The 14,323-nt window shown below is 43.0% G+C and overlaps 1 protein-coding gene across 2 annotated transcripts in view; it reads right to left on the reverse strand.

Annotated features, from left to right (window-relative positions):
• Positions 1-14,323, reverse strand: part of OXSR1 (oxidative stress responsive kinase 1) — a 136,401-nt gene that overhangs the window by 71,248 nt on the left and 50,830 nt on the right. For both annotated transcript variants that reach the window (XM_075922856.1, XM_075922857.1), the window contains one exon: positions 8,439-8,580. In XM_075922856.1, coding sequence (XP_075778971.1) covers positions 8,439-8,580 — 142 coding nt within the window. The remainder of the gene's footprint in view (positions 1-8,438; positions 8,581-14,323) is intronic.

Genomic DNA, 14,323 nt, shown 5'->3' on the forward strand with positions numbered 1-14,323 from the left:
ATTTACAGCAACAGCTGTTTGTCCTCTTTTCAGATGAAGAGTTCTCAGTTATCCTTTAGGCTCTGCCAATGGTCGGATAGCAAACTCAGCCAGATGTGCAAATTACATTTATTCTATCATATTGTGACTAAGTGTATTCAACCAGATCTTTGATCAGCTTAAAAAGTGAGTCAAAGTTAGTCACATTAAATACTTCCTATTGGAACATCTCCAGACAGATTACAGAGTAGGGATGTTATAGTGTGAACATGTACCCGGTCAACTGATGACTCTGGGTTCATCATTCACCTTCACGGTTACACACAGTCCCTTCCCCCCACCACACTGCTACTTCTGTATCAGAGGCAGTGGGGAGAGGGGGGAAATGTAGGAAGCAGGAGCCAGTGCTTGTGGGAAGCCAGCTTTCAAGCCGGTGCTCTGTGCATACTGGCTCCCACAGAGCCACCTGCTGCCATTTTTCCCACCATGCTGCCACCTGATACAGAGATAGGAGCACGGAGGGGTGGGGAGGCAGATGAGAGCCAGTACCCTCCTCTCCCCACAGACATGTAAACATGTAACCACTGAAATTTTCAGCATGTTTACCTAAAAACACACATTTTAATGTCTCTACTGCAGAGTTAAGGACTTCTACCCTCCTTTCCCAATGAGATCCACCAATCTGCCAGATCCTTTTGGGCAAAAGCAAATGACACGTGAAAAAAGTACCTAAAAACTAGGCTTCATGCAGTATACTTCAACTACAGATTTTGGCTGTATTAAGTTAGTGGCTTTGCTGGCTCTCAACAGGATTCACACAACATGGTTAATACTGTTAGGAACTGCAGTCTCAATCCTTTTTTTTCCACTAACATACATAGGAATGGCCCTACTGGGTCAGACCAAAGTTCCATTTATCCCAGTACCCTGTGGTCCAACAGTGGCCAATGGCAGGGGCTTCAGAGGGAATGAACTGAATAACCATTGATGAACCTAGCCTCCATTAACTTATCTGAAGAGCCATGAATACTCACAAGGTTGGGTTTGAGGTGCCGAAGGGGGTGAGGGCTCTGGCTGGTGCTGCGACTGGGGATGAGGGGCGTATGAGGGTGCTCCAATCCGGAATTAAGGAGTTTGGATGGCTGGAGTGGGATCAGTGCCAAGGCAGGGGATTGGTCAGACGATGCTTACCTCAAGAAGCGCCACCTTCCCCACCCCCACACAACTGCCTTACAGTGCCTCTATGTAGGATCTGTGCTGCCCCATCTGCAGGTACCACTCCCACAGCTCCCATTAGCCCTGGTTCCCAGCCTTAAGGCAGGGGCAGTGTATGGAGCCCGTGGTTGCCCTTATGCATAATAAGCCAGGGGTCACGTGCCATTGCTTCTGGGAACTGCATAGAGCAGGGAAGCCCCAACCCTGCTCCCCTGCAGGAGTTCTGAGGCCAAATTAAAACATTTGACAGGCTGGATGCAGCCCATGGGCAGCAATTCATCCACCCTTCAACTAGAACTACATGATCGTAATGGTACCTTCCAGACTCAGAATCCATGAATCTAGGAAAAGTACTCCCTACAGAAAAGACTAACTCTGCATTTATTTAAATACAACATTAGTCACATATAATGAAAATTATGCTGAAAAAAACTACCAGCTTCAATCCACCACACTATACAGATCTATTGGAATGGCCTGCAGAGTCTATTTTTGCCATTTATATAAAAGACAAAGAGGGGAAAGTTACTTTGCTGGGTGAATTTATGCTATATGTTACCTTAAAGACCCGTTAGAACTATTTTTTTTAAGTTCAATAAATTAAGTGGCTTTTTGACCAAAACAAGATTTTTTATGGAAAATATTTTGGTTACTTTTTTTTTTTTAAATAAAGAACTGGAAATTGAAATAAAACTATTTAGTACATTTGCAATTTCTCAAAAACTCAAACATTAAAAATAACTTTCAAAATCAGTCTCATATTCAGTTTTAGGTTTTCATCAAGCCCCCGGGTTCTCATGGAGATTATGGACAATCTCAGTCTTTTTAATAATTTCCTGAGAAAAGCTAACTAGTCACTCAAATGAAGTGGAAATGCCATAACCCACCACTATCAGAATAATACGTATGAGCATACCAAAGCAACAGGAGGCCATTATCCTCGCCAAACCCATGCATTCCCCCAATATAGATTATTCTCCAACAGACATTGAAACTGGAATGAGGTTAATTTCAAGTTCTATTTTCAGTACATATTTAAAATAATTGCACTCTCTTTACAGACAGACTACACTGACTCAGTGTCCTCCTTGCCCTGTTCCCAAAGTAAGCCATTCCCAGTATAAATAAAAACGGAGTTAATATGTGATCCTCCTTACAAACACAAGAAGGGTTTTATTTTTTTCTTCAAGGAGATGAAGGGAGAATTATCTAGATTTAAAACTTTCTGGAATCTTTTTGTACAAGACACCATTTAACATGAAGTTGTACGGTATGGAGGTTGCAACTAATCTTTTATTATAGGTGGTCTGGAGCAGCACTACCTGTTAAGGTTGCCTCTCACTTCATGTTATCAGAGTCTGCTTCAAGTTTCTCATAAAACCCTGTCACACTAACCATTTGGGTTGAAGTTTTCAATAGGGATGTTAAATATAGTTTAATAGACTAAGCAACTAGTCAATGGATTTTTCCATCATCTAGTCAATAAGCAGGGGAGACGCAGTTGGGTTAGCTCCTGGTCCCAGCAGCTAATCCTGCTTCCACCAGGCTCTTAATACATGAAAAGGCTGAAGCGCAGCAGGGGAGGGGGACCAAGTGCGAGCTGGGGCAGCTGATTGCTGGCTCACGCTGGGTCCCCCCCTGCAGAGCTTCTGATTTTTAAATGTATTAGGAGCTGGCAGGTTCTTAATACATTTAAAAAGCAGAGTTGCAGCATTTGGTACTGGGCACGAGACGGGAATCAGTTAATTCCGAGCTCACGCCCAGTCCCCATCACTCTCCTGCTCCCCACAGAAACCACTGGGGAGAACCGGCTTTTAAGCCAGCTCCCCATCGCACTGGCTCCTGCTTCCCCACCCCCTTTGCTGCCTCTGCTAGAGGCAGCGGGGATAAATCAACTAGTCGAGGTATTAGTCTACTATCCGATAAGCTTTTGCTTATCGGATAGTCAACTAGTCGCTTACATCCCTAGTTTTCAATGTGGTGTGTATGACAGGCTGAAGGTTTTGGAAAATTGGAGCCAAAATGATCCAGCTGTTTCTGAGAATGAGTCTAGTAGGGAAAAGTCATTTGCCCATATTGAATTCTGGAGACTCTCTGAAATTCTCTAGTACCTCTATGCTTTGGAGCAGGGATGTCAAATTCAATAGGGGATGGGCTTAGTTTTAGGCATATGCTTTTTGCTAACCTTCTGAGACTCTCCCCTAACTCAGCCTTGGAAAGTCAGTTTGTATATGCTCAGACTGGCCAGAATAGTAGCGTTCAGTCTTTTTATTTGTACACCCCCTAAAAAATTTCAGATTAAGGTGTGGACCCCATTGGGAAATCTGAATCAGAGTCACCAGACCACAGTTTGAAAGCCACTGTGCTAAACCTTGCTGCCATCTAGAGAATTCTATCTGCACTGTGCATGCTCCATCTTCTTGCAGCTCCAACTTATTCTAAGTTAAGTTGCAGAAGCTATCAGAAGCTTGTATCCCAAGAAAGAGGAAAAAATGTATAGGTAGGTGTTTTAGACCAAGTTGGATGAGCAAGCATCTCAGGGAGGTGATTAAGAAAAAGCAGAAAGCATATAAGGAGTGGAAGATGGGAGGGATCAGCAAAGAAAGCTACCTTATTGAGGTTAGAGCATGTGGGGACAAAGTTAGAAAGGCGAAATGTCATGTAGAGTTGGACCTTGCAAAGGGAATTAAAACCAATAGTAAAAGGTTTTATAGCCATATAAATAGGAAGAAAACAAAAAAGAGGAAGTGGGACCGCTAATCACTGAGGATGGAGTGGAGGTTAAAGATAATCTAGGCATGGCCCAATATCTAAACAAATACTTTGCTTCAGTCTTTAATGAGGCTAATGAAGAGCTTAGGGATAATGGCAACATAACAAATGGGAATAAGGATATGGAGGTAGATATTACCAAATCCGAGGTAGAAGCCAATCTCGAACATCTTAATGGGAGTAAATCGGGGGGCCCAGATAATCTTCATCCAAGAATATTAAAGGAACTGGCACATGAAATTGCAAGCCCATTAGCAAAAAAATTTAATGAATCTCTAAACTCAGGGGTTGTACCATTTGACTGGAGAATTGCTAATATAGTTCCTATTTTTTAAGAAGGGGGAAAAAAGCGACCCGGGTAACTACAGGCCTGTTAGTTTGACATCTGTAGTATGCAAAGTCTTGGAAAAAATTTTGAAGGAGAAAAGTAGTTAGGGACATTGAGGTTCATGGCAATTGGGACAAATTACAACATGATTTTACAAGAGGTAGATCGTGCCAAACCAACCTGATCTCCTTCTTTGAGAAAGATTTTTTAGATAAAGGAAATGTAGTGCATCTAATCTACCTCGATTTCAGTAAGGCATTTGATGCAGTACCACATGGGGAATTATTGGTTAAATTGAAAAGATGGGGATTAATATGAAAATTGAGAGGTGGATAAGGAACTGGTTAAAGGGGAGACAACAGTGAGTCATACTGAAAGGTGAACTGTCATGGTGGAGAGAGGTTACTAGCGGAGTTCCTCAGGAATCAGTTCTATTATTTAATCTTTTTATTACTGACCTCAGCACACTCCCACTTTTAGTGCCAATAAAGTTTGAGGATGACAAAGTTGGGAGGTATTGCCAATTCAGAAAAGGATTGGGATATCATACAGGAAGATCTGGATGATCTTGTAAATTGGAGTAATAGTAATAGGATGAAATTTAATAGTGAGAAGGGTTATGCATTTAGGGATTAACAACAAGAATTTTAGTTATAAGCTGGGGACATGTCAGTTGGAAGTAACGAAAGAGGAGAAGAACCTCAGAGTCCTGGTTGATCACAGGATGACTATGAGCCGCCAATGTGACATGGCCGTGAAAAAGGCTAATACGGTTTTGGGATGCATTAGGCGAGGTATTTACAGTAGACATAAGGAGGTGTTAGTGCCATTGTATAAAGCATTGGTGAGACCTCATTTGGAATACTGTGTGCAGTTCTGGTCTCCCATGTTTAAGAAGGATGAATTCAAACTGGAACAGGCCACTAGGATGATCCGAGGAATGGAAAACCTGTCTTATGAAAGGAGACTCAAGGAGCTTGGCTTGTTTACCTTAACCAAAAGAAGGCTGAGGGGAGATATGATTGCTCTCTTTAAATATATTAGAGGGATAAATGCCAGGAAGTGAGGAATTATTTAAGCTCAATACCAATGTGGACACAAGAACAAATGGATATAAGCTGGCTCTTAGGAAGTTTAGACTCGAAATTAGGCGAAGGTTTCTAAGCATCAGAGGAGTGAAGTTCTGGAACAGCCTTCCAAGGGAAGCAGTGGGGGCAAAAGACCTATCTGGCTTCAAGATTAAGCTAGATGGGTTTATGAAGGGGATGGTTTGATGAGAACATGATCTTGGCAATTAACTGACCTTTCACTATCAGTGGTAATAGGTCAATGGTGGGAAGATAGGAGTTACTATAGAGAACTTTTTTCTGGGTGTCTGGTTGGTGAGTCTTGCCCACAGGCTCAAGGTTCAGCTGATCACGATATTCGGGGTTGGGAAGGAATTTTCCTTCAGGGTAGATTGGCAGAGGCCCTGGAGATTTTTCGCCTTCCTCTGTAGCATGGGACACGGGGCACTTGCAGGAGGATTCTCTGCATCTGGGGTCTTTAAACCATCATTTGAAGACTTCAATATCTGAGATATAGGTGAGTAGTGGGTGGGTAAGATTCTGTGGCCTGCATTGTGCAGGGGGTCAGACTAGATGATCATAATGGTCCCTTCTGACCCTAAAGTCTATGAGTCTGTGAGACCAACTGAGCATACATAATGCTCACAGCATGACTGAATATGTGCCAGTTCAGAACTAGAAGGGCTCAAGATGACTCTCCCTCTAATTGCTGCTCTAGGCCAGAGTAGAGCCAGGCACTGGAATCGAGGGTAATGTGCTTGTCTCTCTTTGCTCCTTCTGTGACACTATGCTGGCACACAAGCAGCATGGAGAAGGAAGCAGTGTAACTTGAATGCAGAGGGGATGAAGGCAGAGTCAGAAGAGACTGGGAAGAATACATGAGATGAGTCTGGTGACAGACTGGAGAACCAAGGAAAAACCAACTTGGAGGGAGGAGGGGAAGGCTGGGACTGGAAGCAGAGGGGGAACACTGGGGGAGGTGCATATTATGACTAGGGAAACAGGGTGGAGGGAGATAACATCCATATAGGTTTGGGAGGAACTGAGACTGCCTGGGAAAAGTGACTGGGACAAGGAGTCTAGGGAGGTAGACAGGATATGAAAGCCAGCTTCAGAGAAGTGGTGAGAGACTGGACAGTCAGGAGGGGACTGCAACTGGGATGAGATACTGGATTAGTGGAACGAACAAAAAAACCAGAAGTGGGGAAGTGACAGGACAGGGACAGTTTGCAGGCAACAGCCTTAAAGTTGGAGGAAACTAACAAAAATGTGGCAACTAGAGAACACTCCCCTCCCCCAAAGCTTAAAATGTGACCCAAGATTCCTGAAAGTCTCAGATATTTGCTGACAAACCACTGAATCTCCTTCGGCTCTTCTGCTGGTCCACAGAAGACAACCCATCACTGCTATCACTAATTCAGTTAGTTCACATGGCTACGGTCCATTAAATGGATCTAAAAGTTCATATGCAGCTGATGACCTATGTGGATGCCAATCTACTGCTATATGACAACTTGTTTTCTCACTTTGCTTTTTTAAGAGTCTAGGAACTAAGAGCTATACTAAGGTTGCAAAATTAAGCACTTGAGAATAAGGAAAGACCAGAAATAAGATCACCATGATAATGCCTTTTATTTATGTGGTGATCATGCACTATGCTTTCCACATCCCCAGCCTCAGTCAGTGCAGAGGATGGGCAGTGCTCCTTTGCTCAACAGCTACAGGTTGAACCTCTAGTCAGGCACTCTTGGGACCTAGCTGGTGCCAAACCAGAGGATTAGCTGGATCATGTGAAATCAATGTTGTCCAGCATCACTAAGCTAAACAGCACAGAACACAGAGACAGGATTGGTGGGAAATAACACTTTATGGGATTCTGGGAAACTTGACCACACCTATGATAAGTGGACATCCGGCTAACTAAAATCACACCGGACCATAGATGTTGCTGGACCAGAGTGTGCCGGACTAGAGAGAGTATGTCTATACTCAATATTTTATTTTAATCTCATTGTTGAGCGTATGACCCCATGTGTTGTTCACTGCACAGTATTCCAAAGACTGAAGTATTAATTTTCCCCTAGTCTTTTTTATAGTGCTTATTACTGCAGCAAAGTAATTCAACAATATTCATTAATGAGATCCACAAAGCCCATGTGAGATGACTGGGTATTATTATTCCCAGTATTATTCCCAATGGGGAGCTCAGGCACAGACAGATTAAGATCAAAGAAACTCATTAATGTTAAGTGCCCAATGTGAGATGTCTATCGCATGATTTTTAGAGTACTTAGCATTATACAGCACTTTATATATTCAAGCACAACTACCACTCACTTCAGCTAGGAATGCTCAGCCTTTCTGCAAACCAACACCCCCACATCATCTCAAATTGGATACCCAGTAAGTGAGAAACACACAATTTGTGACACCCCACCCCCTACAAAAAAAAAATCAGATCTAATTGGACTTGCCCAGCGTCAAACAGGAACTCTGTGGCAGTGGCAAGGACAGAACCCAATCCTCCAAAGCAGCATTTGCTTGAGTTAACCATCCTTCCTCTTTCTGCAGTCCCCTGCCTGGCTCACTATACACCTTTGAATTTCTGCAAGAAGTGAGGAGAGGAACCAACAGCCTCCTCCACTATTCAACCCTATCCATTCCCACTGCAGGTCCATCCTGTGCAGTAAAGCCAAGTTCTATGGAAAAATCAATGTATAACCCTGTAATTAAAAGCTCTATCATAATACATATACACAAGGGGATTGCCTAACTGTTGAGTGGTTGACTCTGCAACCTTAATAGTGTTCTTTTAACATAGTATAGTACATTTGAACTACATACAGAAAGCGCTTCTGCCTTGACCCTCAGCCCAAAGTATATGATAACCCTTTTCAATTTTTTTTGTTACCTTGGCATACTGTTCTGTTTCAATTCCCTCATTTCTGCCAGGGAACACAAGAGAGTTACAATTGGTTTAGGCCTAGCTAAGAAGAAACATGTTCCACGTACACGGTGCGTGGGCAAGCCAAGAAGCACTTCTGCGGTATTTGCAGTATTCTGTGCCAAAAAAGTACCTGTGGATTTGTCCATTTTTATGCAGGTAGTCCAGCCCCTCCAGCACCTCTTTTAGAATTGTGGCTATATTAGGTTCATCCAGGACTCCATTCTTGTGCTCCCCTTTTGCCACAATGTGTTTAATAACATCCAGAACAGATCCTAGAGAGAAGACAAAAGTTAAATCTATTCTTTAGTTTAAACTGGAAGGAATTATACCATGTGATTAAATGCCAGATACACAGTAAATCAAGGAAGCCTGGAAAATAAGTGGAGGAGTTAGGGATCGAAGTCAATAGCATTCATTTTTTATTTCCAACGCCCCTAAAAAGATAAGTGGGTCCCTCTCCATTTCAAAGGGGATGCCCTAAAGAACTTTTACTTGCACTTACTTTGTGGTTTTATTGAAAGTGTTTAAGCCCCCATTTTTATCTCGTGAACTGAAAAGTTTGTCAAGGAGTCCAATACCACGTAAATCCCTTGCAGTTACACTTACATGGACACATACTTTGTCAACTAGCTGTAAGAGTTTGAGTTCATTTTGACTAACGTACAATCAAAATCACAAGAATAGTCTGTCAGTTGATACAGTCTGTCAGTTGATACGGGAGCACAGATGCTGAGGAGGCAAGTTGTTGTGGCATCGATTCAACTTCAGAATAGAGGAAATAGAAAAGTGGGGAGGGAGTTTTCACTAATTTCGGAGAATTTTATTTTCCAGTTTCTAATATATTTAGTACACAGTTGCTAACAGTGGTACTATTCCTAACAATGGAAAGCATCTCTAAGGGGAAAACACAGATGGAGATCATAAGAATTTAAAATTCTGGTAACAAATTACTTCCTCACTCTGTACAGAATTGCAGTAAAGTTTAAATCTTTCCTGAGATGCATCAATAAAGCTCCTCTTTCTGAAAGGGTGTGAATTATATCCTCTTGGATGACAAACCACTTTTTATAGACCAAATCAGCTCTTTGAATTGCACCCACGAATAAATCAGGAATCAGCTCTCAGCCTGCTTGTTCTCATATATTTGGTATTTGCTTCTCCCATTGGGCAGAGAGCCTGACTCTCCAGGCCTGGTGTACAGCCTGCCTCTATTCTCATGGGCTAACCTGCGTTTAGCAGCTCAGTTTGGTTTTGTATTGTTTAACTCTTGTATATGCAACCGTAAGAAGCTTTTAGTGATAGATATAAAAGACAACAAGATTGGCAACGGTGACAGGTTTTGAAAAGAATTAAAATAGAAAACCTCTGGTTGTAAGCTAAGTCCTTCAGTAATGTATTCAAAAAACACTTTGGTGCCAGTGTAGCCAGTTAGAAGAGTTAGAGTTCATTCTGACTAACTTGTGATTAAAATAATAAAGAAAACAGAACATGTTTTGACTTGTTAAAGAACAGTGAAAAGCCCACAAGGGTTTAATATTGGCATGTATTAAAAACACTAAGACTTAGTCATATGAATTTTGATTACTAATGAATTTCAAGAATGTGCCAGTTAACATTTCTAAGCAAAAAGAAAGTAGAACATTATGGGAAAGCCAAAAAGTAAAGATTTTATTAAAAACACTTTTTATGAACCCTTGTGAAATTCTGGAAGTTTATAAATATTGGGGGCTACGCTTGCCTACCCTCCTCTCTGACCACTTCCACTTTGCTGAGAGAGCCTGTTGACGTCATTCTGTCGCTCAACAGGAACATTATGTGATCTGGCAGGACAAACTTCTTTGTATGTAGTGAAAGATAATTTGTGGGGGATTTAAATTTTGCAATCTTTTTGTACCCATTTTATCCACATGGAATGGACAGGAGACTGAGGTTAGGTCCTGCCCTTGGTGAGGTGGGAAGAAATGGTTTTCAGAGCAAATAATACCTACACTCATCCTGCAGTGGTGGCTACTGTCCCACGGAGCTGGACCCAGCTCTCCATTTGGACATTGCAGCTTGGTGCACGGGGTTACCATGTTCAGGTTTGGTGGAACAAGCCTACCATCATGATGGAAGAGAATCCAAGTCAAATTTGTGTGTATCATCAGATGAACATGAGATCCCAGTGTGACTCTTTGGCCTTCCTTGGATGCATAAACAGTAGAGTCTTGAGCAGAAACAGATTATCTTACTTGTGACAATTACTGGAATACTGTGTCCAGTGCTGATGCCCACAATTCAAGAACCATGTTGATAAACAGGAGAGGGTACAGAGAAGAGCCACAATAATAAATAAAGGCCTCAAAAAATATGCTTTACGGAATTATTTTGGGGAAATTCTATAGTGTTACATGGGAAGTCAGATGAGATTACTACAATGGCCCCTTGTGGTGCTGGAATTTTTGCCTCTGTGAAAGGAACAAATACAAGAGAAGACTGAAAACAAAAGCTATCAGGATCTGCATCTGCACAGTCTAAATGCCTTAGATAACAGTTCTCTTAACTATGTTCAATTTTCCCCACATTCCTAGGACTGAAATGCATTTTTAATTAGTATTAGAAATATCTAAAGGTGTGGTGGTGTCCAACCAGTTCTGAAGCAGTAGCCATTATAGTGGCTACTGCTACAGTGAACTAACTGCACTCAATCAGCCAAATAACCATATTGTTCAAGCCAACAAGCCACAACCAACTGGCTGAATAGCCACACATGGCTAGCGTGTTGGACCCCATGAATCTAAAGGCACATCAGTTCTTAGCAAAAGGTCCCTCTTACAGTAACAATTTGAGCTACAACAGATGCCTCCATTTTCTACAAAGTAGCATTTACTGTGTGACTGAACGTGACTTGTTTCTAATAAAGAAATGTCACAAAAACACATACCAACAAAACCCAGATTGTGTGCCTCTTTTACCCCCATAAAGGCTAGACTCAAAAGCGTTTTATATTCTAAGGTTTTTAGAACAGGGGGCATCTCTTTTTTACATGGCACTTTGAATATTTGTTTACGCTTTCTCAGTTGCACTGTTATGTATACAGGCAGTCTCCAGGTTACGTACAAGATAGGGACTGTAGGTTTGTTCTTAAGTTGAATCTGTAAGTAAGTCGGAACTGGCGTCCAGATTCAGCCGCTGCTGAAACTGACCAGTGGCTGACTACAGGAAGCCCAAGGCAGAGTTGCTCTGCCCCGGGGCTTCCTGGAATCAGCCTCTGATTAGTTTCAACAGGCTGAATCTGGACGCCAGTTCCCACTTACATACAGATTCAACTTAAGAACCCCAGGCGTCCCCAAGTCAGCTGCTGCTGAAACTGATCAGCGGCTAATTCCAGGAAGCCCGGGGCAGAGCAACTCCTCGGCGCTACTGGACCAACCAGGCAGCACCCCAGCTGCTCTGCCCCAGGCGTCCTGATTCAGCCGCTGCTGGTCAGCAGCGGCTGAATCAGGACACCTGGGGCAGAGCAGCTGGGGTGCTGCCGGGTTGGTCCAGTAGTGCCCAGAGCAGCGCTGCGGGACCAACCGGCAGCGCCCCAGCTGCTCTACAACAGGCATCCGGAGAAAAGCCTGGACTACTGGGGAGAGTGTACTAGCTGCGCGCCCACCCCCCCAGCAGACCAGGGAGACGCAGGCGGGGGACCGAGACGCACCACGGTCCCGCCGCCCGGGTCCTCCGCGTCTCCCTGGTCTGCTGGAGACCAGCAGACCAGGGAGATGGGGAGCAAAGCCGCGGAGCACGCCAGCAGCGGGACAGCCGTGGCACGTCTGAGCTGTCCACTGCCCGCGTGCTCCCTGGCTTTGCTCCCCGTCTCCCTGGTCTGGGGAGACGTGGAGCAAAGCCGCGGAGCATGCGGGCAGCGGACAGCCCAGACACGCCACGGCTATCCCGCTGCCAGCGTCCTCAGAGGCTTTGCTTCCCGTCTCCCTGTCTCCAGCAGACCAGGGAGACGGGCAGCAAACCCCATTCTTAACTGCGGATCCGACGTAAGTCGGATCCGCGTAACTCGGGGACTGCCTGTATAGTAGACTCTAAAATTTGATTGGACAAAGTGTATTTAGGAAATACCTGATGTGTGTATATGCTCTGAATTTTTTTTAATAAAGCTAGATAAATTCATGTAGGTTAGGACCATAAAAGGCTATTAGCCGGGGGTAAAGAATGATGCCCCTGGCCTTTGTTTGTCAAAGGTTGGAACAGGATGGCAGGAGACAATTGCTTGATCATTGGCTTTGGTCCATCCCCTCTGGGGCCCCTGGCACTGGCCATTGTCAGCTGACAGGATACTTGGCTAGATGGACCTTTGATCTGACCCAGTATGGCCGTTCTTATTTCTATTTTAGAAGGCACTTTTGTGGGCTTATAAGGCACAAAACTTACATACAGACTGCTTGGTCTTTCTCCTCAAATACACTTATTTGGAGGACCAAGCACAACAAGTCCAATAAGAACATTGTGTTCATGTTGTCATTTTATTCTGCTTCCACAACCCCATTTTGCCAGAAGGTTTCCTCCTTCTGCAAAAAGCTGTGGAAAGGGCCAGAAGATGAGTGTTTGTCAATGCAGATTCTGAGCAGTAAAAAGATTTCGATAAATTAAGAGTTTATATTTAAACACAGCAAAAAGTTATTTTGTTTATAAAATAGGTAAATCCAGGCTAACTTGTCATTTTTAGTCTGCTAACGTATTTTTAGACTCCCCTTTCAAGTGGAGGATGTTTAGAGTAATTGAAGATTTTGCAAATAACAAAGAAACGCAAAGAGCACTCTCAACCAATGTTTAATGTACCAAACAATAGATAAGTGACTAAAATGCCCAGGGCTTAAAATCAGCCTATTTCCACCCTCACCCCCAGGAGTGTTTCCTAACATCTTGGGGGGAAGGAGCAAGAATTATTAGAATTTAAGCCCACAAAATGTCACCTTCCTACTGAACTAAGTGTCATCTGAATCATCCTCACTTTGTCTCTCTCATCTCCGCTTAGTTTGCTAAAAGAAAAACATACTTTTACTATTGTCACCATAACAGTGTAAGAGCTGTATTTATTCTGCCTCATGCCTCAACAAAATTACTACTTAAGCTCTGATTCGAAACTCATGATTGTAACTACCTATGACACAACATTGGGGGATACAAACTAAACAGAGCTGCATTCCCACGCAAGGTTCAGACCTAAAGTTAAATATCTTACTTCTGACGTGTTAGTTAAGCCAGTTTGATATGAAATGACTAAGAAATAAAAGGAGCCCAAGACAGAAAGTCTCACTAAGTTTAACCACTTTGAAGCCAAGAGTTCAAGTGTTACTTATTGCTATCACAGGAAATGTTTTGTAATAATTTTGATCTTGTTTTGGCATCAAACTGACAAATACAAAGCAAAGCCATTCTTGAACATCCAAGGCCAACTACAGTCTACAGACATGCATCTGACGAAGTGGGTCTTTGCCCACGAAAGCTTATGCTCCTACACTTCAGTTAGTCTATAAGGTGCCACAGGACTCCTCGTCGCTTTTGCAGATTCAGACTAACACAGCTACCCCTCTGATACTTTACAGTCTACTTATTAGTCCAAAGACCACTACTGCTTTAGAGATACTTCTCACTTTCATTAATGAATACTTGAGACTCTTGTACAGTGAGAAGCCTTTTTACTTTACCTTAAAGATTCTCCCCCCCCAAAAATGGGATCTCTTTCTATCTGGATTACATATTTCTAAAATGGGCGCTTTCAATTATTTCATCGAAGTCAGACTTATGCAAGATTGAGAACATGCTCTATAGGCTGGTTGCAGCATTTTTATATAGCACTACAGTGATCTGATCCAGTATGGCCATTCTTACATTCTGTGCAATTGACAAGCTGGCCTGCTCTCTCTTCAGCTGTGGGACAAGTGGAGAGAACTGTAGCTCCTCTCTCCATTATGCTACCAGGAAAAAAGAGGAAGAGGGTTCATGGCTCCTTTCCTCTTTTTCATAATCTGA

The sequence above is a fragment of the Pelodiscus sinensis genome, chromosome 2, assembly GCF_049634645.1.
Source record: "Pelodiscus sinensis isolate JC-2024 chromosome 2, ASM4963464v1, whole genome shotgun sequence".
Classification (NCBI taxonomy): domain Eukaryota; kingdom Metazoa; phylum Chordata; order Testudines; family Trionychidae; genus Pelodiscus; species Pelodiscus sinensis.